The 27,409-nt window shown below is 42.9% G+C and overlaps 1 protein-coding gene across 1 annotated transcript in view; it reads left to right on the plus strand.

Annotated features, from left to right (window-relative positions):
• The window catches only part of SHANK3 (SH3 and multiple ankyrin repeat domains 3), a 353,875-nt gene that overhangs the window by 72,824 nt on the left and 253,642 nt on the right, over positions 1-27,409 (plus strand). Inside the window, exon 9 of the mRNA XM_035569314.2 lies at positions 21,643-21,709. Within this exon, the coding sequence (XP_035425207.2) occupies positions 21,643-21,709 (67 nt within the window). The remainder of the gene's footprint in view (positions 1-21,642; positions 21,710-27,409) is intronic.

The following is a 27,409-nucleotide window of genomic DNA, read 5'->3' on the forward strand; positions in this document are numbered from 1 at the left end:
CTCTGAATTACAGTGAGCACTGTGCCTTGTTAACAGCAGCGAATGCTGAAGGGTGTGTGAGCTCAGCCCTTGGTGAGGACCCCATCCTATGGGAGCCTTTTCTCCATGAATCCACCTTAACTCAGACCTTCTTCTGCATGTTCCACCCAATCTCCCACCTCGGGAGATGGGTCATGAAAGAGTTTGTGTGGATGGAGGCAGGAAGATCTGCTGTGCTCAAACTGTTGCTTTCCAGGGAGTTTTCCTCTGGGAACTGAGGTTTTTCCCATCTGACTGCTCTTAGATGTCATGTGAAAATATTCATTTCCAGGGAAGTACTTTTTCCAGGAAACTGTTGCCTCCTTGTTGAATGGGCTGTACTTTTGGAATCAAGAGATGGAGAAAGGGCAACCTTTTTGCATTGGGCATTTGAAGGAAATGGGGTTGTGTAGCAGATGGTGGAGAGAACAAATGGCTTCTGTTCTGATTTTGCTCATGTCATGCAGAGTCCCAGTGAGTTCTAAGAAGGGATAAGCAGTGTTTGTCTTCTTTTTTGAAGTAGTTTGACCAATTGGAAGTTTCTGATCCAGAGAATTAAAATCATGCTTGGTAATCTGAACAGTTTTTTATTGACAAGTATAACCTGATCCAAACTAACATTTGATATTAGTGTTATGTGCTCCCATCAGCTCCCAGCTTTCAAACAGAAGCGCTCTGACTCCTTGCTTAGATTGCTTGCTCAAGATTTCAGCATGTTATTAAGTTACTACATGCTACAAAGTCTGGCACTTTCTCATGCTTTGTCTTTGTGTAGCCATGGTAAAGAGGTGCTACCTCTCTGTGTCTGATTTTCAGCACAGCAGAGGAAAGCCAAGCCTGTACAAAGGAGAGTGCACTAGCCAGAGCAGTTCTGTGGCTGCTGGGAGCTTGTGTAAATGCCTCTGCTTCTACATGGCTATTTAGTCAGTTTACTGCATATACCTTGTGCTAATTTGATTGTTACTGTTAATCAGATAGCGTGGTGTCAGTGGCCTGAGATGACTCACTCAGATAACACTGAGTAATTTAGAGGGTTTAAAAGTTGTAATCTCTTTGGTTATCTTCCATGAGGCAAATCAGCATGTTCCTTACCTAGGGAGGTAATGCCACATCTCACTGTGTTGTGTGTTGAGTTCTTCCAGCTGCAGAATGGTCTGATGGAGCACTTGTGGACTGCAGCATGTGGTCTGTATGGTGGGGCAGGAGTGCTGGGAGCATTATCAACTCTTTGTGGCTAGTGGCAGGCTTCAGAGAGGACTGCCAAAGCAGGGTAGGTTTAGGGTAAGAGTTTTCCCATAGTACCTTTTCAGCTTCTGGAAATCTTCAACTTACTGTTTTATCGAGCCAGGGTTTATGCCTACATCTGTCTTCCATTGTTCTTAGCTGGCTTGACTTCCATAAATTGTATGAGAGTCCTGTATGGAGAGGTAGTCCTTTCCAAAGCTCCCTAGCATCATCCAAATAGGTTTTTCTCACTAAAGGTTGGATAAATCATTTTTCAGGTAGGATACTGCATACTCAAAATACACTGGACAAAAATAATGTAATTTTTTTTTCCTTCCAGCTATTTTAACAGTGTTGCTGGTGGGGAATCAGAAACAAAGTGCTACTAAAGCACTAGTTGTCTCACAAAGAGCAAACCTCCCATGTGTCTTCAGGTGCTCACTGACTGGACTTGGGGCATTGGCCAATGGAGCACACTGTGGGTCAGGGGCCTGCAATGGGAAGGCCAAACACTCAAGCCAGAACTGTGAAGACTGACAGTTGCAGTTGGGATGTGGTGAACCCACCATCATATTTAAACAACAGAAAGACATCCAGCAGATGATTGTAATGTGTAGACAGCCATACAAGTAGACGGTTGTGCAAACACAGTGAATGGTTGCTGAGTGGTCAGTCTGACCCTGCTGGGGGAGGAGGAGGACATCTCCCTTTCCCCCAACAGGGTTAGATGCTATGGGACATGGTTTGGACAAAACAATGAACAGTCAGCATGGCTGTAGGGCTCTCATGCAGAAGCTTCATGTGGGGTCATTCCTGCATTGCTCCCTTCTGCCTCTCCTGTTGCAGATCCCTCATCCCTGTGGTCACAATGCATGTGAGGTGGAAGGAAACCGATCCTGTTTGGACACAACAGCTCTGCAAGCTGGGCTCTTTGAATAGAGCAGTCAAAGATTTCATGCTATCTGTCCTAAGCCTGCTCCAGCCTTTCTGTTCTGTGAAAGGACTAGGAAGGAGCTCTGTGGATGCCACATGCCCCTTTGTCCTCTAGACTCCCTTTTCTGTCTTTTCTTGCTTCTGATAGGATATTATTGTGTTGGGATCATACAGCATCAGATGCTTGGGTGCTGAATAGTTGCCAACAGCTGAATGATCCATTTCTTATTTCTGTCTCTTTTTCTTGGCCCTGTTCAGGGACAGTTTTCATGAATCTGCCTTGTCTGGAGGTTAACATTGTGTCAAGGAAGATAACCACTTCCATTGCAGGGCTGTATTGTCAGGGCCCTGAGGGCACTCATAGTTCTTAATGTCCTTGACCAGCCTCACCTGGGGCCCCCACCCTGCCTGTGGGCCCAAAAGCCCCATTTTAGCTCAAGCATGGGACTGTTGATAGCTCCAAGTCTTCCAGGTCAGCCTGTCTACAGTTTCTTTTTTTTTTTTTTTTTTTTAATTGAAGTATGAAGTGTTAGCTACTGTTCATTTGCAGTGTTTTGGGCTTGTCTTTTTTTTTTTTTTTTTTTTCCCTTAATGTCAGTTGACAGAGTGATTCCGAAAGAGATGACCTTCCAAATTCTGGGAACAGCTGTGTCCCTTTTTGAGTATGCAGATTACATGACTTGACTTGGAAATGAAACCGTTTACCTTTGCAAGCTGAACTTTATCAGAACAGTTGTTGATTCTCAGGTGAGCATATTATATGTAGATAGTCTCCCCTAACCTTGATTTGGCACTGCCTGGGCTATTTCCAGTAGGATGCTGGATGAGACTTTCTGGGACCATCAGAAATCCTCCTGTTGATGAAGTTTTATTGACGATCCACATCTGATGCTGTCAATGAGCTATGTGAAACAGCCTTCCTGTCTCACGAGGTTTGATGTCCAGGTGACAGTTTGATTGTTGGAGTATACGTTAACAAGTGTGTATGATGGAAGAAGACACCCTCTACTCTTGTAAAAGTCATTGTCCCTATGGCTCTCATCCAGCTTGTTTTCTCTAGGGCCTTTTCTGCTGAACTGCTCCTCAGCCTGTCATTGCCAAGGCTGCTTCCTTCCCAGATACATGACTTTGCATCTGTCCATTCTGAATTTTCTGGGGGTCCTCCTGGCTTATTCCTCCAGCCTGTTCAGGTCCCTCTCGATTGCAGCTTTGCCCTTGAATATATTGATCATCACCAGCCTGGAGGTACCTGCAAACCTGATGACCTCTGTGGTGTTCCACCTGTCTGTGGCTGTCAGGTAGAGAAAGACCCATTCACAATCACTTTGACCTGAACCATCCAACCAGCATTTTTTTCCCCATCTAGCTGTCCATGCATCCATACTGTAATGTCCTCATTATTACAGACAGAGATGAGACATGGGAAGAGCCCATCTGTCTTATGTCCCTGTGTCCTCTAAGATACCTGCTGATTTTGCTACCTCTGTATCAGAGGCTGGGCCAACTGTGCCACTTCTGTCTCTCAGCAGTCTACCATGTAGTGTCAGGTTGGAGAGCTGCTGTCAACAGAGGAACCCTATCTCTTCCATATAGAGATTTCCGTGTAAACAGCAGGAGAATCCTAAACTGCTTCCGCTCAGTAGCCATACAAACCACTTAGTTTCTGCTACCCATGCCTGTGTCTCTTTTTCCCATGGGTTCATCAGTCACAGCTCTTCTGAGTGGTTGGTGTGAGATGGGGTAAAACCCTGCCTTAGCTCTGTTAAGTTCTGTGGTTTCTTATCACCTGGCTTGTCACTGCCAGTGCATCGGTCATGCTTTCCTTTTCCTCCGTGGCTTTCAGATGTCTCAAGGGCTCACTTAAGTATTTTCTTTCTCAGGAGCTCAGTACTCTGGTGGGATTAAGTCAGAGGTCACAAACCAGCAGGCTTTTACTTTAAAACTCTGGGTTATTTTTTAACCCTTCATTTAATAAAAGTAGCTTTTCCAGTTGCCCTTACACCTGCTTGAAAAGTAGAAGTTCATGTTGTTATAGATGACTTAACCTTGCACTGTATTTTTCAGTGACCTGTTGGAGATGCCAGCAGTTTCCTTTTAAGGAGCATCCAAGTTTTATCTTAATACTGCTAATTTCCCAGTTTTCTTTCCCAAATCTCATATCTCTAACATGGAGTCTGTGTTTTGTGTTCTCAATGTCAAGATAGCTCTTTTTTATTATATGGAGAGCATTTTGGAAGTTACTTACACTGCCCCTGTATGTTTCTGGCTGATGTGTTTTCAGTGGCTGAGTCATTTCAGAATCACTTGTTTAATTTCTCAACTCCAGATATTTCTGGTCTGGACACCTGGAGCTTGGCCCTTGCCTTCTCCAGGTGTACTGGATTGCTGCACCACCTCAGAGCTGAAGTTGTGTTGGTGGAGCGGTTTGCAGCTAGTGCACGAATGAAGGACCTCAGGAGCTCTCTACAGCAGGTATGCAGTTGCCTCAGTGTCATCCATAGCGCAAATGTACATGTAGGCTTGGTGATAAGCTGCAGTTCATCAAGCAATCTTGTTCACATGCTAGCTTATTGTGTACCTGCTTATTTGAGTCCTCTGAGGCACTGACTTCCTATGAGGAGGATCTGGAATGGCAACGGGCATGCTGTAGCTTTCGTTTTCAGGCTCAGAAGGAGAGGGGCGATGGAAATGAGCTTGGGCTCCCATGGTAGTTCAAAGGAAAATGAATCCAGCTGTCAGTATTGGGTTATTTCCAGTTGATGTCTGTGTTTACATGCACGTGTTGTCACTGGTAAGTCATCTTTCTGCATGTATTTTTACAATACTCCTTTCCCAGCAGTAATGGAAGATACCTTACTGGATCTGTGACTTGTCTTTTCTGGTGGAGGCTTCTCATCTGTGTTTGCCACAAAACCTTTTGTTTGGGCAAGGTGATTTTTCCATTGTCTCCTCAGGAATGTTTCTGATGCCCAAACTGAGGCCCTTAGGGCCCATCAGACACGCCAGTGCTGTTGTGCCCGAGTGCTGCTTATGATATCAAAATAAGAAAAGTTGCCTATAAAACACAGCTTGGTTATGTGCTGTATCCATTTGTCTGTGTGATTTCCACTCTGCTTTGGATACTAGAAAATTATTATAAATGTATGAACTTGTACCAATGTAGCTTTTACAGCCAATAAAGATGGCTATGAGAAGCTATCAAAAAGTGAACTCAGCATTGAAGGTTTTAATTATCAATGGATACTAATTCAGTGATATTATTTGAAAAAGATAATCATAATAGTCTTGCATAAGCAAACCTTCAGCTCAGTATGAATGTGAGCAGGTGACCTTGGTATCAAGCTGAAACTAAACATCTTTAAACATAGATCCTGGTTTCTTTCCTGTCAATCTTGTATTCCAATGGAGCTATGGGATTGCTTGTGTTAGCTTATCCCAAACACTTCTAATGTAAGTTTTAGAAGTGCAGACAAGTTTCTTAATGATCAGTAAACGTCAGTTTTGTACAAATTTCTTTGTCCTCAAGATACTCATGGTTGAACTTTTCCATATACAGGATTATCATATGCTGAGTAAATAAGAGTTTTTTGGGGTTAGGTAGTTATGCTATAGGTAAACACAATTTCTCGTTATGACTAGTACAGGCTTTGTTGTTGTAGAGAGCTTCTTTGGCTATGGTATTCTCAATCACTTGTGCTAACGTCAGTGCTTCTCAGCTGGCAAGACTGATCTTGACCATGAAGCTCAAGCACAAGCCAGAGGTTTTAGATAACTCTTAACTCCGCTGTCAGTGTTTCAGAAAAATGTTTGGCTTGACATTGAAGACAAGAAATTGTTGCCTGAATCGAGGGTACATGTGCAAAGATCGCCCCCCCTGCAGAGCAGAGGTGTTGCTCAGCATTGTCTGGTTCATGATGGCCTGATGTAGGGCAGGGGATGTGCTGGGCAGCAGCATGGGGGTTGGCAGCAGTTTCTTGCATGCCTCATTTGGTAGGCAGCCAAGGTACCCATCTAGGCATGGTGGTGTGGGCACGTCAGGAGGTGACCAGGCTCGTGGATGCGTCCAGCACGGAACGAGTGAGTGGCTTCATCTCTTCCACTTGTAATGGGGTGAGGTACCACTCACCTAGACTTTGTGACGTGGGCAAACACCTTAGTGTGGGATTCCCTCAGTAAGAGGCAGTCTTTGGGTCTGAGCAATTGATGGGGCTGACCATGGTATCAGTGGTGAGGTGCTCAACAGGTCCTGTGGGGTTTAGTGTGTGACTCATCCCTCAAACTGCAGAGCAGGATGTATATCTCTGCATCATGACTGGATTTCTTCCCTAGCTCTCTGGGGATAATGTAGCTGTGATAATTTCACATGTAAAATGAATAGTATGATAACTATCATAAGACCAGCGTGGCTAAACAGAGAGCTTCTCCAGGAAATCAGGAAGAAAAGGAATGTATGAATTCTTTTGGAAGAATTCTGGAAGAAGGGGCAGGGAACTCAGGAGGACTTCAGTGCTGGTGTGAAGTTGTGCAGGGAGAAAATTAGGAGGGCCAAAGCCCAATAGGAACTCAATTTGGCAATTACGGGAAAAGACAATGAGTACATTCTATAAATATATTAACAACACAAGGAGGACTAAGGAGAACATTCATCCTTTATTGGATGTGAGGGGAAACAAAGTGATGAAAGATGAGGAAAAGGCTGACATACTTAGTGCCTTTTTTGCCTCAGTCTTTATTCGTAAGGCCAATTGTTCTCACTGTACCCAGCCCCCTGATTGGAAGATGGTGGCAGGGAGTGAGATGAAACTCGTACAATCCAGCAGAAAACTGTAAGTGACCTGTTATGTTATTTGGACATTCATAAGTCTATGGAGCTAGATGGGATTCATCCAAGGGTACTAAGGATATCCCTGACTGTGAGGGGGTCTGGGCTGGTGAGCCCAGTCTGGCCCCAGTATCTTGATGGGTCTCACCAGTGCTGAGTGGAGGGGAGCCATCCCTGCCCACACCTGCTGACTGCCATCAGCCATCGCCACCCAGGATGAGCTCAGCCTTCACTGCCCGAGAGTGCTGCCAGCACTGGGTCTGAAGGCCCCTGGGGTCCCTTGGGCTTTCCTGCAAAGCCATTTGCTATCCAGTCACCCCATCTGGTTGTGTCCCATTCCATCCCACAGGGTTGCTGGAGGCCATAGTCAGGGCTTGGTGCTTGTCTCTGCCAGTCCTTGTGGCCATTCCTACAGCTGTTGGAGGCCCCTCTGAGGAACAGCCTGGCTCTTGTTGCCTGTTGACTGCTTCTAAACTGGCTGACAGTGGTTTCCCTTTCATCGTCATGGCTGTTAATGAAGGTACCACATGGTGCCAGCTGCCATGGCCATCCCTGAGGAATGACCATCAGATGGGCTTTGTATTGCTGACTGTCACTCTTTGAGACTGGTGGTCCTGCCAGATGTCCGCCTACCTCATCATACATGTACCCAAAAAAGACCTAGTCCTGTTTTGCAATAAAAATGCTATTGGAGACCACACTGAAAACCTCCTGAAGTTAAGGTTAGATGTTTCCTGTGCTTCCCTCATTCAGTGTCAACCACCTATTGAGCAGGCCATATGCAGATAAGACTGAGAAGAAACTTGAGACCATTTTGTGTGCTGTTCTTCCCATGCACAGGATCAGCACTGTCTGAATGTTTTATGACTGATGTTTGTGTGACCTGCTTCTGAGACCCTCCTATGCTGGATATTGACTGCAGCTTCCTAACACAGTCTCTGTGCTTAGTTGTCTCTGCTGTCAGAAGGCTTTTTCTGACATCTAACCTGAATCTTTCTTATTGAATTTTAAGCCCTTCACTTTTCCTTGGTTATGAAAAACAGATTATTTTTGTCCTTGCTGCAGCTGCCTTCTTTCTGCTTTTATGGCCTCATCACCCCTTCCCCACCTCATCTTCTGTTCTGTGGACTAAGTGTCCCAGAACATGCAGGTTTTCCTGCAGAGACCTTGAAAGCATAATCTGATCATTACTGTTGATTTACTGTGGATTCTCCCCTTATCTTTTATTTAATTCAGTTCCCCAAAGTAGCTTACACCAGCTGACGCTCTACTTGTTCTGCACAGCACAGAGAGATTACATCACACGTTAGAGGTGAGGCTGCTAATTGTAAATTAGCAATTTTCCCTTTTCCTGCCACAATGTGACTTTGTTGACTCATGTTGAGCTTGTTATCGTGCAATCCTCAGATCTTCTACAGCAGGACTGCTGCCTGCTGCATTGTGGCATGTGTCCATGCCTGGTATTACAGACTCACCCAAGCGATTCAAGTTGAGCAGACCTTGGGACATCTCTAGTCCAGCTCTACCGCTCAGAGGAGGGCCAGCCCCAGAGCTGGCGAGGTTAGTCAGGGCCTTTCCCACTAAGTCTGGGAAAGTTCCCACGGCTGGAGCACTCCCACCTCTCTGGGACTTGTTCTAGTACTTAGCCATTCTCCTAGTGAAGAGTCTTTTAATTGTGCCCTAACAAAATTTCCCCTGGTGCAACTTGTGCCGGTTGCCTCTTGTTCTTTCTCTGTGCACCTTGGGGAAGAGTCTAGCCCCATCTTCTATAATCCTTGAACATAAATCTAGATTATAGTTTTCTCTATTGAGTAAAATCCTATTTTTTTTCCTCATACATTTCTTGAGTTCCCAACAATCATTTTCATTCTAATCCTCTAATCAGTTTGCACCTCCTTCCAGGTTCATCTCATTTAGGAATTTAATAAGCAGGCTCTGTACTCTATCATCCAGGTTGCTAATGAAAAAATTAAATACTGCTGAACCTGGGGTAGGGTCCTGTGAAAACCATTCAGTGTGTTTTTAGACTGTCAGTAAGTCATGAATTAGTTTTCTGATCAGTTTTTCATCCACTTAGCAGGAGTTTCACCTAGACTTAATTTCTGTAGTTTCTGAGAATGTCACATAAGACTGTCAAAATTTTTGCTGAAGACAGCTATATGGGATCTTCAGTTTCTTTGCTCTTCACAAAGCCTGGCATGCTACCCTGTCATAGAAGTATCTTGGATTCCTTAAATTGGGTATGCTCTTTGCAAATTAATGCTGTTGTTCTTCTGTTTACAAATTGTCTGCTCAACCAGCATTGTTCTGGACAATAAAATTAAGCTGCCTGTTCTCTAGTGCTGTTTCTCTCTTTCTTGTGCTGCATATTTTAAATCTAGTCGTAGCATCCCTCCTTTTCAGGCATCTGAGAACCTTCAGAGATGATTGGAGTAAACCACTAACTCTGGAGATTTCTCCCAGCAGATTTTTGGCAGTGTGACTCACACATGGTCTGCAGATCTCTGGTGATTTGTAGAAAAGTAAAGGCAATTCATAGACAGATTGCAAAAACAGACACAAAGGCAAATAATGCCCCAAATACCATGTGACAGTTTTATCGGGCCAAACCGATTTGCTGATTTGGTGATATTTGCTGAATGATCACAACCAATTGCAAAGTAAAAAGCTAAAGCAAAAAGCCAGTTAACCCTCTGGCATTCATCATACTAACGCTTTCCTCCCCTGACGATTTGCTGGTGCACTTGATCCACTCTTGCAGAATGCATTATTATGTTTTCCTGTGTCCTGTGTATTCTTTGCACACTTTGGTTGCTATATCTCATTTCATACCTTGACCTTTCTCAATCTTTTGCATCTGTCACACACATAATTGGGCCTAATAACCTGGTAGCACTTTGAACGGTTCACCTTAAATCCTTAAAGTTTTGCATTTTGATGTTAACTTAACATACCATTTGCATAAGCTTTTAGTACAATACAAACAGGTTGTTAGATGTATTTTCTTCAAAGATTTGTATTTTGTTGCTTTAAAATAGACATCATGGTCTGAACTCTGCAATTTGCAGTCATGTTGCCCAGGCAACAGAATTTTCTCAAATGGAGTGATTTTGTTAAAGAATGTCTTCACTTAACAATGGTTTTTCTAATTTAACTTAAATTTTAGCTGACAGTGTTTAGATTTATAACTAATTAATGACATCATATCTTGTGATGTTATAGAAAATAATACATCTAATTCTACTTATGTAGATTACAAGTGTCAGTGTTAAGTATACTTGGAAGGAAATGACAAAGATAGTTATTTTACACTTTAGCTAGCTTAGCTGTAAACTCTTGCAAGCTAGCTGCCATTGTTCCTCAACATGTGTAAAATACACAAACATCATCTGCTATTTAACATGCTTTAAAGAGTTAGTACTAACTAATGCCAAAATTTTTTAGCTGATGTGAAAATGTCTATACCATTATTTTTATTAATAAGCTCCATATTTTTCTTGTCCTCACTACAACAGTAACCTTGTTCTCCTCCATCTGTTCTCTCCTGTCAAATGTTTGGGTTGTAAGGGTTGTGGGTTTTTGTAAGTGTGTGCAGAGCCTACTGATTTTGCTCTCTAGCTCTACTCTAGTAGAAATTAAAATAATTTATGGAGGTGTGGAGTTCCAGTTGGTAGTTCACACTGGAGTGGTTATTCAACCTGTTATGTATTAAAAATGTAACACATCTTCCTCATCCTTACTGCATTTGCTATCTATTTGAGTGGGAAAATGTATTTTTTGTACTTTTAAAAGTATGTTTGTTAAAAGTTAACGTTATAATTGATTACAGTTTCTGACCTTTGAGAAATATATTATATGCTTATAGGATCTTTGTTCAATGATCAGATAGCATAGTAACCCAGCTTCTACTAACCTTTCTAATACTCAAAATTAAAAACTTCCTCATAATATGGATTTAAGAAGCATGGTTTGCAGCAAAAATAAATAATTAGTGACTATAGTGTCTAACTGTTCCTTTCAGATTGGTATTGGTAATGTTTTCAACATGTGAGGCTGGCATCTCCTCATTTTGCCTGTGAAGCCAAGCAGGTTTCAACACCTTTTGGAGTGCTCATCATCTGTTCCTACCACCTTCCTTGTTTCTTCAGGCACAGAGGAGATTTTGTCTCTGCAGTTCTCTGCTTTTCTGATAAGCCAAGGAGATAACATGCCTCGCTTGTGTGTGGATGCCTTCTCTCTTTTTTTTTTTTTTTTAATCATCATGTCTCTTTAGGCCTATTGGGAGTTAAGGATAAAATAACCCCTTCCTCCTGAAAATAAAAATTAATTACCCTGCTGGAGTGCAGGCTTGGTCTTGATTCAGGGCTGGAAATGCCACCAGGCAGTGCAGGCAGACCTGTCCTCCCCCACCCCTGAGAGTGGGTTATACGGCTGACGGGGACCACCACATCTGTGCTACTTGCTCACATACAGTCTGCTGCATGAGAATTGCAGTGTAGTGGGGTCTGCCACTTTTCTTCAAAAGCAGTTTAATTACCCTTGCTGCTAGAAGTTGTCTTACCTCAGTGCCACTCTGCCTAATTTAATCCTCCCATTATTAGCTTTTCTGTGTGTTACAGAAACTGGAAAGCCTTGTACTTGAGCTTCTTCCCCATGTTGTAGTACCTGTGCACAGGGATTATGTCTCCACTGATAAACAGAATAACTTTATTTCCTTCACATACGCATCTTAAAGGCTTTTATAGCTACTGGATCACTTTTGTGTACATCAAGATCTTCCTCTCTGTCCCCATGTTCTTTACCGTGGCCACTAGGAGCATCCCAGTATGTTAGCACACACGGGTCCTGTTACTGTGACATAGAGACCTCTTGACTAAACTCATGTGTATATCTAGTTGATACATTCAGTTATTCTTTTTGGCTGTACAATTTTATCCTGACAGTTTATGCAGAAGTTTTTTTTTTGTTTTTTTTTTTTCCCCTTTGTGTTGCTTAGGCTGGCTGCTCTCAGGCAAACATCAGATTTTGGCTCAAATTCTGCTGTAGCCATGACCTGTCTCTTATCCCACCAGACTGTGTGTCTTCAGTTTTACCCTCAGAATCAATACCTTTGGCCAGGTGGTCATTACTGACATAGGGTAGGTTGGGGTGAAGAACCTGAGCAAAGCCACTGAGTAATGCCATCCTTGACAACATTTCTACATCAACAAATGCATTTTTAGCAAGTTAAGTTATATACATATTATTTGTTATATATAATCAATATATCCTGGATCCAATCTGAATATACTGTCACGGAAAAAGATAAATTTGCTATATCATACGTTCTTGGGCATGAATGTCTTGAGTGGAAATCCAGATGCCACATTTTCTAGCTACCCGCAGTAGGCAATCATTCCTGGAAATGTTTGTCAAATCTGCTTCACAACTATCAGCCAAGGAAACTCTGCATCCAGTCAAAGTAGTTTTTGTCAGTGCTTATCTCTGCTGAGAAAATCAGAAATTTGTTCTAAGTTTTTAATTTTTTTTGAAAGGTAAGTGTATTTTTTTTTGGCCTTCCAAAAGCAGATTGGTAGGATAATTGATCACCAGCCTTTTTTTTTTAATACTTTTTTTTTTTCCAAAGACTTAAGATGAACAAGCCCAGTTCTTTCCATCTTTCCTCAGCCTTCGTTTTTTCCAAATCTCCTTTCCAACTTTCTGCTTTCAATTTGTTTACCTCGTTCTTAAAGACCTGTGTCCCAAAACTGAACGTATCAGTCCAGATGGGTCCTTGCCAACTTGTAATACTGTACTGTAATACAAATAATTAAATTTGTCTACACAATATCACCATTTTCTTGGCTTGTGTTTAGTTTGGGGTTACTGATGCTACCACACATTGTTTTTTGTTTATGATGCCTAGCCAGTTATTCTCTGCCTCGTATTTATGCATTTTATTTCTCTGTTCCAAGTGTAACACTTTGTGCTAGACCTGAATTTCATCCTTCTCACTTCAGACATAGTTGCTTGTCAGCCAGACTCATAAACTTGTCAATCAGTGTATTTATTTGTCAATTTATGTATTATGCCTTTTTCTTTTAACAAGTTTAAAAAAAATAAATAAGGAAATTATCAGTAAAGGAAGAATAAAATCTAATTAAAGTCTAGTGTCTAAACTGGCGTAAGGTATGCAGGCAAAAATAATTTAGAAAAGCATTCTAAATGCTAAATACACATCAGTATTCTTAATGTACTGTACATGGTCTCTGAAGATTTTAGAAAACAAAGTAGATGTTGTGAGTGTAGTTAATGTTTCTTGTGCTATGTAATTTCTAAAATATTGTTACATTTCTGAAAATGTTTTGAATAGCAAGAAAACCGATCAGATGAGAAAAAGGTGCAGTAGTGAATGGAAACAATACAAATATAAACCCAGATACGGGCAAAAAACGCAACTGTAAAGCAAAGAGAAGGGAAAAGGTGTGAGGCACCATTACTGAAAATATGAAGGTGAGTTCTGGCTTCTTAGCAGAATGAGAAACAGGAAGGAAAATAAAGAGGAAAACAGGTAAGGGAGGAAAACTGAGTTCATTTTTGAGAAAGTTGAAATTGCTTTTCTTTTCAATGAAATGAGAGAGCATACTCTTTTTCTATCAATTCCTACTCTGTAATTGAGACTTCAGCCCTTACATTGTTAACATAAAACTTTTTCATATTTCAGAAGGGCTGATAGTTTGGTGTGCTCAGATGAAGCTGTCACATGCAGAGCAGTCCCTTCAGCATGAGCAGCCAGTTCAGGTGGTGGTTCACACTGACCGGCAGCCAGCATTGCGCCAGCCACGATGCCAGGGGAGCATGGCTGGGAGGCTGAGCATGCCGGCTGAGCTTCATGATGCCTCTTCAGCAGGCTGTCTGCAGGGGGCTGGCAGCCACCAGGCAGCGAGGGAATGTTCATTTTGTCTCACATCCATGTGACTGATGCCAAGCAGCTCATTCTCTGGTTGCTGAGGTCAATGTTTTTGATTATTATAAATATTTGAGAGCACTGGTGATCCTCCTGTTCCCCGGAATTTCTCTAATTTTCCAAGACCCAGTATTTTAATGGGCATGAAAAGTTCCATTACTAGTTTTTCAAGACTTTCTGAAACTTATCAAGACTTGTCTATTTAATTGTTAATTATGCTTAGGAAATGCTATCGGCAATCTTCCTTCCTTTTAGTTAGTAAATTTCCATTCTGTATGCTCTGCCATTTGGGAAGAATGCATTCCCCTGTTCCTACTAAATACCTGCCTTCTAGCCTTTTCTACATTGCTGCCTACAATTGTATCATCTGCATCTTTGGTGGACCAAGGACTTTGATGGACCTGTGATTTTTCTTCTTTGTGACAGATTTAAAATGTAGGTCACTGCCCTATTCAGCTTCTCTTGTCAATCATAAAGAGTTGAACTCTAAGCTTCCCATTGCTGGAGTATAAGATTGCAGACCAGGAGAAGACCAGCTGAGCATGATTGATTTTCTGTCATCATGTAATAGGCTGAAAGTTGCTTTTTGAGCGGCCAAGCATGACAGTGCTCAAAGTTTGAGTGTATATGCCAAATGAATGTGTACCTCAGGCTTGCCACTGTGCATGGGACACACATCCTCCTCTCCTGTGTGCTGCCTCTGTGGGCACCTAGAGGTATGTGCCTGTGTGCTGCTCCAGGTACAAGGCAGGCTGCTTACCAAGGAACAGGTTTCATTTATCTGATGAACTTCTATTTTTATTTTTAATTTACTTGCTCTCTCAAGGGTTTCTTCTTATCCTCATTTTATTTAATTTGTTTTCTCTCGCTTTTCATTTGAAGTTTGTCTTACAGAAATTGATCAGGTTTCTGGCTTGGTTCCCTCCCACTCCTCCTCCAGTCTTCAGTGTGAGACTGATCTAATTCTGAGTCAGATGCCATCTCAGCTTCGATTATCCAGATGATGCTGCTGACTTGAAATCTTCCCTGACCTGCAGCAGTCACGTTCCATTTACAGATGTTACACTGATGTCTCAGCTTTGCACGGGAAGCCCTGAATTTCATAGAATCATAGAATGGCTTGGGTTGGAAGGGACCTTAAGGATCATCTAGTTCCAACCCACCTGCCATAGGCAGGGATGCCACCCACTAGATCAGGTTGCCCAGGGCCTCATCCAGCCTGGTCTTGAACATCTCCAAGGATGGGGCATCCACAGCTTCTCTGGGCAACCTGTTCCAGTGCCTCACCACCTTCTGAGTGAAGAACTTCCTCCTAACCTCTAATCTAAATGTCCACTTTTTTAGTTTAAAATAATTCCCTCTTGTCCTTTTGTTGGCTGCCTTAGCAAGAAGTTGTTCTCTATCTTTTTATAAGCCCCCTTTAAGTACTGAAAACCCTCAGTGAGGTCTCCCCAGAGCCTTCTCTTGTCCAGGCTGAACATCCCCAGCGCTCTCAGTTTTTTTTCACAGGAGAGGTGCTCCAGCTCTCTTATCATCCTTGTGGTCCTCCTCTGGACCTGCTCTAACAGCCCCACATCCTTCTTGTGCTGGGGGCATCAGACCTGGATGCAGGACTCCAAGTGGGGTCTCACGAGGGCAGAGCAGATGGGGACAATCCCCTCCCTCGACCTGCTGGCCACTCCTCTGTTGATGCAGCCCAGGATGCAGTTGGCCTTCTGGGCTGCAGGCACACACTGCCGGCTCATGTCGAGCTTCTCATCTACCAGAACCCCCAAGTGCATCTCTGCAGGGCTGCTCTCAATGCGTTCTTCTCCCAGTCTGCACCCGTGTCTGAGGTTGCCCTGACCCAGGTGCAGCACCTTGCACTTGGACTTGTTGAACCTCATTAGGTTCACATGGGCCCACTTTTCTGATAGCTCTCAGGAGGTCTGTCAGAGGCAATTCTAATTCTGATGGTAAGGACCGTACTCTACATGCTGCCCAGTCCCTTGAGAGCATCCTTTAGCACTGGCTGGACCAGAGGGCAGACTATGAGTAGCTCTTTCGCAGAAGGACTGGCCTATCCTCTTTAACCTGTGCTACTTTCTCTGCACAGCACCATCCATCATGACTCCATGTGAACAAGGCAGTTGAGAAATGTACTTATTTATGTCTCCCCTCTCTCCTGTGTCTGAGGTACTCATTTCACCGAAGTTGAAAGGAACCTGTGGATCCGATTCAACCTCTGTGCGCAAGCTGGGTCACCCAGAACTGCTTGCCCAGGACCATACTCAGATGGTTCTTGAATATTTCCAAGGCTGGAGACTCCACAACCTCTCTGGGGAATGTGTACCAGTGCTCAGTCGTCCTCACAGTAGAAAAGTGTTTCCTGATGTTCCAAGAGAACCATTGCCTATTGTCCCGTCACTGGGCACCACTGAAATGAGACTGGCTTCTTTTCCTCAGCACTGACCATCCATGGACCTTGCATTCAGCACTCTGTGCTTAGATCTCTTAAGGTCTGTTTAATGGCACTGTGAAGTTTCTGTGCAGATGCTGTATAGCTCTGGCCAAACCTGTCATTATTTCCTTGCAGAATCTTTCTCTGAGCCTTCAAGAGATACCACCAACACACTTCCTGTCTCTGAGGGAAGCCAAAGGTCGCTTCCAGAGCCTTTCAGCAACACAAGCAATTCATGGAAACCATTGGCCTGTATAGCTGCTATTGCGTGTATCGCTGCTCTGGCCTGCAAGTCTCCAAAAGCAGGCTGTAGGGGAAGTGCTCCCCCCTCCATCCCCCCATGCCAAGGCTGATGGCTTCAGCTCAAAGACTTCCTGAGCACAGCATTTCTAAACTGCCTTCTTGAGCTTTTTTAGCTTCCCAGGAGTGTTTGGAGTTCAGAACACCCTGTTCCCCTTGATGGAAGAGATGACAACATTACCTGAGTCTCTTTAGGATGGTTTTGTGGTGCATCTCATTAGGAGAATCGTCTTGTTTTTCCAGTAGTTCCATATACCTCATCTGAATGTATTGAGAAGATTCTCCATCTCTCTTAGGCTAGAGCTGAATGGTTACAGCTTTGGAATTTTTTTCTGTTTCTCATATATGTTTACCTGTACCCACTGCCTGATGCAGATCGTTAGCAGATACTCCTTGTAGGCTTAGTGGCAGAATGTTAGTCTAACTGCTTGGCTAAATTGCCTCTTCTAAATCAAGGCCTATGTGTGTGGTCCATAGGAAAAAAAAAATCTTTTGCTGTATAGAACATGGACAGTAAGTTGGTTTGCAGGAGCAGAGGGCATTTGAGATGCATTTGTCTCAGATCAGCTGTATAGTTCATGCACAGGAGGCCTGTCTATTGCTTCCAGGATCTGTTTGGTCTACAGTGTAGTCATACAGTGACTGACCCCAATGACACTTCCTGAAAGCATCAGACTAGCTGCATCTGTGCAATATAATGGCAGCACACGTTGCTATGAATGTATCTAGATTTTCTGCTCATATGGCAGTCCAGATGGAACTACCATATGTGAGCAGTAGGAATGACCTAGTAGGACTGCCAGATTTCTGGAAATCTAGAACAAATGTAGAAGATGCTTGAAGTCTGTCTGGCCAAGTAAAGGTAGGCAACATTGGAAAACGTCGAGATATATTTACTCAGGTAGCACTGCTATAAATTGTGGTGATTAAAAATAATAGTTTAGTACTCAGTTATGTGGGAGAAAACCAGCAACGATGGCGAGCCTCAGTATCTAGAGAAGTTTTGGGGAAAGTGGTCTGGAAATAGTTGCCATCACAAAGTCCGGCATGGTTAAAGGATGCTTTTGAGGGTCTAAGGAAAGCTGAGTAGCTTGAAAGTGTTATGACACCAAATGGGCTGCCTGCACCAAAACTAAGAGACTGCACTTTTCCATGGAAGATTCACACTCTTCTTGCCCAGCAGCATCACTGATAATTGCTTCCTTCTGAGCCATTGAATCCTATAACCAATGCAGCTTCACCTTTGCCTGCCTCAGACATGGCTCTGCTCTTGCCTTATCTTTGCTGCCTTTGCACCCAATACTGTCAGTATGGATTTTGCACACCTAGGATGGTAATAGCAAAGTTCTGGACTTCTTTAATTGTTGCAGTTTGCACCGGAGAAATACCTCTAAGAACATGGTTTAATGCAGAACAAAACTATGGAGCTTCATTTGATTCAGCAAAAATCTTTTGCTGCTTCTCCTCAAGTCAGAGGTTTGAGTGAGTGGGGGTAAGTACTTTTTTGGGTACAAAAAATATTCAAAAATATCATTGATTTCGGAGTCGCACACAGTGGCATCTACTCACTGTTCTGTGCTTCATCCATGCAACTTCCTTTTGAAGGTATCATCAAAAGCCACTGAAATTTGCCATCCTCTCTTTTTCTTCATACCTCATGGAGATCTTTATCAGTTTTTGTGTCAGCTGGAGGCTTCCCTTAAATCAGATGTGTTTGACTAGGACTCTGAGTCATGTCTTGTTGATATGCTTTGCTGCTCTTCAGTCTCCCAGCCCACCACTACCCTTCTGTTTGAGACCTTTGCCATGATATCTCCAGTGGTGGCAATCTGTTAGCTTTCAAGTGCCACAGGACCTGTCCCTTCCTCAGCAGAGGGAGGTGGTGCTTTACTGTGGATACCTTTAGGGACAAAAGAGCAGATAATGTTAATCCATCTTGGACCTCCCTGTGTTCTTACTTATAAGCACAAGTTCAAGGTCAATATACTCACTGTTGCACTGTCATTGCATCAGGAAAAGTCCAATTTTTTTATTTTTTTATCTTTAATCTTCAGGAGAGCTGTTCTTCATGTTTCCCATGTAAAATACTGTGTTGCAGGTTGGAGCCCTCCACAGAACTGCTAAGATCCTGGCCATGGTGGCAGTCTGCCTGCATGATGGCTGGTGGGACTGGGTAACCTCATGCCCATGGCTGAGTCGTGGGCTTTAATGGGCGGCTCAGTCAGTCCAGTGGTGAGCTGTCTTTCTACAACGCTGCTAAGTAGATGGATATCCTATTGATGTAGAAAAACTCCCCTGATCCTTAGGAGACTCAGCAAAACAGATTTCATGTTGCTCTGTGCTGTGGCTCCTCCTCCCTCAGAAAACTGTGGGACTGGAGAGCTGGAACCGTGTCCTGTGGTGACCTGTGGGCCAGGGCTCGCACGGTGTCTGTCGAATACAATCATTGCTGGGGAAACCAGTGTGCTGTGAATCCCCAGCTGAGGTGACAATGCAGTAAGGGAAATCCTTTCATCTCCTTTGCGTTTTCCAAGTTGGATTGAAAAATGTAAACAGCAGGGCTCTTCTCTCTTCTTAGGGATTTATGTGAGATCATATTCTTAGCAGACTTCTTATTCAGCATGTTTCTTCTCGCCTTTCCTGGAAGTTGTAACGGTTCCACGGCTATGAGAGAGAGTGCTTCTGTTGCCTGCACATAGGGGTCCTGTGTCAGCTGTCAGACCTCCCTGCTGGGTGGTGGGTGCAACCGTAGGAGACCTCCACCACCTGCAGCTGGACCAGGAGGGGTGCCATCGGGTATGTGCAGTGACAGAAGCAGTTCATGTTGCAGCGTGTGCATTCACTATAGAATCATGTATTTTGGATATATCTAATGAAACTCATAATTTTTACTTCGAATTTGGATTTTTCACCAAGACAGTGTTAATTGTTTGAAGAACCTTGAAGTTCAAATGCTTTTCCTAAGTTCTCCTTTCCAGTCTTTTGTTAGCGTGGGTATTTTAGCTATCAAAACTCCCCAAATTCTGGTCATTTGTCCTTCTGTACAAAAGCTTTTGTTGCCTGTTTAGAGAATGTGATGTTTGGGCCAGTAAGCCTTGTATATGTATATAGAGAGACAGATTGCAATTGGAAGCAAGCTTGGGGGAAAACAGCAATTCTTACTCTTTTTTGTCTGTTATTGTGGCCTCATTTTGAGATTGCAGAAGGTTTCCTTTCTTCCAGCCATTACTGATCTCTTACAGTTCTGGCTGAGGAGTTGCAGCATGAATTCTAGGACTCAGGAAAGAAAAAAAAATCATATAAACATTGTTGAGCTATATTGAGCATTATTGAGAATAGTAAGACTATTTCTGCTGATAAAGGATCGTAGTAGAGAGGTGTACATGCTGTACTGAGTCACTAAGTTAAAAATATCCCTTCATCACAAGTTAGTGGTAAAATGCAAATGAATCTCGTATTTCTAAAAGCTGTCCTTGTAGGAGGGCAGGAAAATGTTTAACAGGCAGCTGGAGCTGCCAGTATTGCTCTTGACTCTGGCGGTGTCTGGATTGATACGGTTTCTACTGACTGCCTGATCAAATTTGTTTGTCCCAAATATCAATCCTAAGTTTAAAAAAGTGTGGGGGTGCAGCAAAATGGTCCCAGCATGGACAGGCAAAATCGTCATCAGTATCTCAGCCTGCTCTTAGAGGTGTTTTCATGCTCTGAGCAGTAGCACTTTTTTTTCTACTGGGAACCTATCTGGTCCAGCTGGTTCTCATTCCCAAATCAGCTGTAGGTGCTGCACAGTCCTCAGGGGTTCCTGCCATGTAAGCATGATATGGATATGCTGCTGTGTGGGAAGGAGAGGCATTGGTGCACAGGGCCAGTTGCATCAAATGCAAGACTTGAACAGTTCAGTCCAGAGCAGTTCTTCCAGTTTAATATTCTGAGGACCAGCAACTGACTTCATGTTCTCCTACCCATCTCACTGTGGTTCCTTCACATTTTAAAAGAATATTTTTGGACCTTGTTCTGAAAAAACATCACAACTGGTTTGGAATTACTAGCTGTGATTCAATGCTGTATTTCCTGCCACCACCATCCCTTCCATCACCACCCCCCTCACAAAATATATAAGAAATCAACAAAGAGTTTATGTAATGTCTCTAGTCTGTCGGTTGAGTACTTGCTTCAGGAGAGTAGCACTTCTGTCTATTTTCTTTTACTCATGTTCTAATCTACCTTCTTGAGGACTGCTGGTGTTCTGCTGTTCCCCAGGATGTGAGCATCTGTGGAAGCAGTTCCTGGAGAAAGGCAGACCATGTCTGTGTGTTCCCTTGGCAGATCCCCATTCAGCTTCGCCTCTTCCCTTGTCCTTTTGAGTTATTGAAGATTTTTCATGTGGAGAGAAACTATAGGATGGGTGTTGGGTAAAGCAATATTTAATGTTGGTCTAATATGTTACGGCTTTCCTGGTGCAAGCTGCTGCAGCAGCTGACTGGAAGTGGTTCCTCAGCCAATCCAGCCTGGAGTGACCAGGAGCTAGTCCTGGGGACTGTGCAGGTAAGACATGCAGAAAGGTGGGTTTCTGGTAAGCTGCTTTTTGTCAGCTAACTATGGTTCGCTGAAAGCCTTCAGGCTTGAGAAAGCTGGTCAGTACCTGCAAGACCTAAAATTAATTCCTAGCTGGTGTTAGGCATATCACCACCAAACTCTGAGGAGATGGGAATGGTTATCTCTGAGCTATTTGCTACCTTCTCATTGCACAAACAATCGACATACGTTCTCCTTGCAATGCTGAGAGTGTATTTACACCTTGGGGTTACTGACTGGGTGAGCTGAGGCAGAACAATTGTTGGCTCTGCATCCCCCATGGAAGGCAGCTGTTATTAGTCCATATGGTGGTATCTGTGCAAGCAAGCACAGGATCAGTGCTGTTCAGAGCTGCTCAACTGTCTTCCCTCCCTCTCTTTTCAGGTGGCCATCATTGCAGGAAATTTTGAATTGGCTGAAATCATCAAAACCCACAAAGAATCCGATGTTGGTGAGTTTGATCTTTTTTCTCTCCCCCTTTTCTCCCTTTTTAATCTTACTGTAGAGTCCAGGACTATTTTAGAATGGATATGTTAATTGGTGGTTTCCTAGTGCTGCCTGCAGTGATCAGTGGAAGCTGCAGCCTGCAGCTAGTTTTGGGTCTTGGGAGCGTCAGGACACATCTACTTTCCTCTCGGGGCCATCATTATTCAGTGAGTTTATTCAGTCCTGTGTTTGCTTATGGCTGCTGCGATTAGCAAACTAAAGAATTAGCCAAATTAGTCTGGAGTGGGTCTGAAAAGCTCTTTGTAAAATCCCTTGCCTTTTCTCTCTCTCTGCATCCCTGAGGCCCTTTCATGTCAGAGATGCTCTCCTGCTAAGACTGTTAACTGGACTTGGTGCAAGAAGGAGATGTGTCCTCTCTCTTAGTAGTGATAATGGCTATGGAGCTGCCCCGCACTGGAGCTTCTATAAGTAAAAGTGAAGTAGTATTCTGGTATTGTTTCTTTATGGAGGAATATTTTTGGATTTCCTGTTTAGCTTTTTTCCTTGCAGCATCTGCTCTTTCCTCCTTTGGTGTAGACATTGTCATGAAATATAATATATGTCATGCAAAACTGAATTTTAGGTTAGGTATAAAATCATACCACTTGTTGAGTTTTCCTGAATTGTTCTAGAAAGTTGATTGGATCAGAGCTTACTAGAGCAAGGGACAAACCAATGTAAAGGGTTAATTCTTGGTGAACGTGCAGTCCACAGAAAGTACAGAATCATAAGGTCATGTCCTCATTTTGGCTGGGATAGAGTTAATTTTCTTTATTGTAGCTAGTATGGTGCTATGTTTTGGATTCCAAAAAGGCTGTGGAATGGCATACAGCAATTCAGATAAACGCGTGAGACAAGCAGAAGTAGAGGTAATGACATACGTTTCTCCTTTCTCTCTAACCTTTCCCCTTGATCCTTTCTCAGAGAAATTTTTGGAAAGCCTAAATGAGGTAGAAGTTAAAAAATTTAGTATGGAAGCCAAAAATAAGTACTTGTACAATGGAAAGCTTTATTTCTTTTTGTCTAATTGTGTCAAATTTCCCAGAATGTATAACAAACGTGGATGTTTTTGTTGAGCTCATTCTATTTATAAGGGCAGTTGGAAATCTGTAAGCTTGCTGTGGCAAAGAGATAGAGTGTTAACTTTCTGTGTTCCCTTCTTTCTTGTGCTGTCTACAAAGACTTTTTTTTCTCACTGTTGTCTCAGTGCATGTAACTTCACAGAAGGTACAGAATCATCAGGTCATGTCCTGGTTTTGGCTGGGATAGAGTTAATTTTCTTTGTTGTGTCTAGTATGGTGCTGGTTTTGGATTTATGATTAAAACAGTGCTGATATAACACACCGATGTTTTAGTTGTTGCAGAGCAGTGCTTACACAGAGCCTGGAACTTTTCTTCTTCATATGCTGCCCTGCCAGCGAGGAGGCTGGGAGTGCACAAGAAGCTGGGAGGGAATACAACCAAGCGACCCAAACTGACCAACGGGATATTCCATACCGTATGACATTATGCTTAGTAATGAAAGCTGGGGATAGAGAAGAAGGAAGGGAGGAAAGGAGGGAGGGAGTTATGGCGCTTGTCTTCCCAAGTAACCATTGTGCATGATGAAACCCTGCTTTCCCAGAAATGGCTGGACATCTGCTTTTCAATTGGAAGTAGTGCACAAATTCCTTGTTTTGCTTTGCTTGTGAGTGCAGCTTTTGCTTTACTTATTAAACTGTCTTTATCTCAGCCCATGAGTTTTCTCACTTTAATCGGAAAGCTGATTCTCTCCCCAGTCCTGCTTGGGTAGAGTGAGCAAGCAGTTGTGGGATGCTTAGCTGCCTACTGGGGTTAACCCACAACAAGTCGTCAAGTGGAAAGACTTGTAGAGTCTGATACAGCCTTTGAGTATTGGGCTTGGTTCTTGGAAGTGGCTGTGAGTCTAGAAACTTGCACCTTAACCCATCCTTTTATCACTTCGTTTCTCAGCTAACTATCACTGATGCTGAGGATTTGTGAGAAGAGTCAGGAAGAATGTGAGGAAAAGCCAAAAATTTCTTACACCAGAAAGCCACCCTATTAATTCAAGAGGAAAGAGACTGCAGTGAGAGGGATATTGGACTAGATGACCTGCAAAAGTCCCCTTCCAAACTAAATTTTTCTACGGTTGAATCTATATGTGATTGAATGGCTCAATTATTTTTCTTGAAAAAAGTGTAGGGAAAAATGGCATGAAAACATGTTGGGTAAGAATGAATTGTTCATGTTCTAGATACGGCTGTGTATATAAAATAGGTCAGATAACAGTTGCAAACTAATCGCACACAAACCAGCAGGTCCAGATGGTATCCACCTGGAGTCAATGGGACTAGCAGATGAATTTCCCAAGCAAGGAGAAATTGTTTTTTGAAGTTCATTAAGATCTGAAAAGTGTGAGCGTCTGACTGGAGGAGAGCAGATTGGCATGATTTAGGATAAGGAAGGGGTCAGGGTTAGGCAGTCTGGCTGTTTCTATTCCTTTTCTCTGATAGTTCCATCACAATAGTTGCAGAAATACTAAAACAATCTGGTAGGAAAGGGTAGGATTATACGTGACAGTGCAGCATTGTACGTGATAGCTCTTAGAGAAATCTTCTCAAGTTCCTGCTATTAGGCAGCACTTGTCTGTCTGTGAGACAAGAATTGGTGGCCCCCACCATCAGAAATATTCAGAGAGGACCTGCTGTGGTAAGGCTGTGGAAGGAAAGATGGTTAGCAATAGCTTTCACTCCTTGCTGCATGACAGCCTGTTGCACGTAGCTGTAGTTTCTGGCTCTTAGAGCATTCATCAATGTTTGTTTGGATCAGGAGTGTACTTCTGAGGTGGAGCTGGCTGTCCCCACTTGCTGTGATTTGTCTCACAATGTACAGCAGGTCTGGAGGGTGTGAAGTGAATTTCTTTTAGGTGAAAATAACCCAAAACTGTGCTCCAGCTGATGTGCTCTATCTGCTTACAAGCATTCAGTTCATGGATCTAGCTAGGGTTGATATAGTTTAAGGAAGATGCCCAAAAATGTCCACAGTGAGGATTCTGGGTGATCAGTGTCTGCTCTTAACAGCCCACTGGGCTGCAGGACTTCTTGTGCAGTTTTCTCCATAGTTTCCTATGCACAGTTCTCTGTCCTTTCAGTCAGTGCAGGCACCAAGATCTGCTTGCTCCATCACAGGCACCAGCACTGAAGTTGAAGATAGTGTGTGTGTTTTTTTTTTTTGTTTGTTTGTTTTTCTGATTCTCGTATTTTATGAGTCTGAAGACAGAATGCCATGTATAGTGAATGCAGCCTGTTCTCTTCTTGGTTGGACCTGAGAGGTTGGATCATGAGAACTTGGCAATGACACTACAGATCCTCTGTGTGCTTGAAGCAGCATAGCACAGTGCTTGTTCATTAGTGGTGGTCCACTCTTGCCCATATGGGAGTGGTTTCTTTGGTATGGCAAGGGCAGCCCTAACCCTCTTGGGTATAGCTGCAGAACCTGGTCTCTGACCATGCCAGGCAGATTTGGAAAAGCAAGGGATGGCAGAGGAAAAAGGCTGCATGTTTATCAGGAACACCGAGACCTGGTCAGTGGGAAACAGTGCAAGCGGGGCTGCGCCTGAACCTTTGGTCCTCTCTGGAGCACCACCATCAGCCTCCTGGCATGTCCATTTGCTTGTTCCATCAGCTTTCAAGTCTTAAATCCACATCAGAATTTACCACCCGTATGTGTAACTCCACTCAGTAACATCAGGTGTGTACCACATTACCTGTTTTCCACTAAAACATTACCAGTAGTGTTAACTGCACATAGTTTTGTTTTGTTTGTTTATTTATTTATTTATTTGTTTGTTTGTTTTTATCAGTTGGATCCCTTGTCAGCTGCTCGATAATTTTCATTATCCATCTTTCTGGGAAGTTTTCTTAGCCTGCAAATTTTTAAGTGTTTGTTTCAGCTAATTAGTAGTTCCTTATGCTTTGTCATCATGATGTGATACAAGTGCCTCTTTCTGCTTGTTTTAGAATTTACTTTTATATCTAAAAACGACCATAAAGCTTCTTAAAATTTTCCTCCATTCTGCAAACTCTTTTTTTGTTAATGTTTTATCTCCCCTTATCAATTTAGAGTGTATTGTAACTCCATATTGATTTCAGTTATTTAAACTTCAATTATGGAAAATATATTTTGCAATACCAATTAATGTCTTCATCTTGCCACTTTTGTCCAACTGGGTGTTTAACCACAGCTGCTTTATTTCATAATTGTGGTATTGTAACTTTGCTGATTTTTTTGAACTCCTGATTTTTATTCATATTTACTCTATCTACATGAAAGTAGATCTGGAGAAAATAATATAATATTAGCTTAATACTGAGAAATTAACCTTAAGCAGTACATGTACGTAAGACTGGTTGAGGATTCTTTCTTCTTATGCTGAATATAATCAGGTCATGATTCATGATCACTAAGCAACCACTAACTTCAAGTCAAAGGAATTAATTCATTATCAGTCATAGTGAGACCCCAAACAGGTACCCTATATTATGTAAAATATCTTTTTGTTGGGGAATTACAATCTGTATGAGATCACCAGCATTTGTTTGCCGAACTGAAGTGCACCATAACAACATTTGTTTTCTTTAGATGTACAGGCAGGGGTGGCGGAGTAACTCATCTCCTCTGGTATGGTTCTGCAGCTTCAGTGATCCACAGTGGTCCTTGCTTTTGGGATGTGTTAGACTCTTGGCCCATGTCTGCTGAAGATCCTACAGCCCTGGCTTACTGTTAGCTCTGTATGGGTAGAGTTGCTGGCACAGTGTCTTCCTCTCTCCTGCTACCTTGGAACAGATTTTTTTCAAGGTATTTAGGTATATGAAGATGCAGACTAGGCCTAGCAAGGGTCAGAAGATGATCTGGTCACCTAACTCCTCGTTAGGTACCCATCCCATACCCTGATGCATGTGGCCTAGTTTCCTTCTCTGTGTGAATTGACACCAGGATATTAATTTAAACCATGACACGTTAGGAAGATTACATGAGGCTTTGGGCATTGAATTGTCAGTTGTTGTTGAGAAGTCTCAACTTTATGACATTTTATAGCTCAAACCAAAGAATAAGTTATTTCTCGTTAATGAGGGTGTCATGAAGCCAACCTGAGATCAGTGTTTCCTTTGTCCTTCAGGTGCCTTCCTCATCCAAAGTCTGTCCCAAGTATCTCCATGAGCTCTGAAGCTGTATGTCAGAAACTGTGTATGTAAGCTCAGTCTGGGATTACCCAGAGAGTGGAAAAATCTAACATCTTCCAATTCTTCCAGCAGATATGATGCTCTGGGGCTCAAAAAAGGAGACAGTGTCAATGACAACAATGGTAATGGTCAAGACCCAGGAAAGGGCAACTGCAAAAAGGTGGACCAGCAAACCACTTGTATAAAAACCAGTGCCACAAAAAAAAAAAAAAAGAGCACAGAGGGTGTTGGTATTTGGAGACTCCCCTCTGAGAGGCACTGAGGCTCCCATATGGGGCAAAAGCATTTTGGGCAGCAAGCTCTCCGGACTCATTAGCCGAGCTTTAAACTAGATTCAGTGGGGGAAGAGGATGTACCTGTAAGTGACTCCAAAGATCCATTGAGTGCCAATACTTTAGAAAACAGCAGGGAAACACCTGTGA

This window comes from Cygnus atratus, chromosome 1 (genome assembly GCF_013377495.2).
Source record: "Cygnus atratus isolate AKBS03 ecotype Queensland, Australia chromosome 1, CAtr_DNAZoo_HiC_assembly, whole genome shotgun sequence".
NCBI classification, from domain to species: Eukaryota; Metazoa; Chordata; class Aves; order Anseriformes; family Anatidae; genus Cygnus; species Cygnus atratus.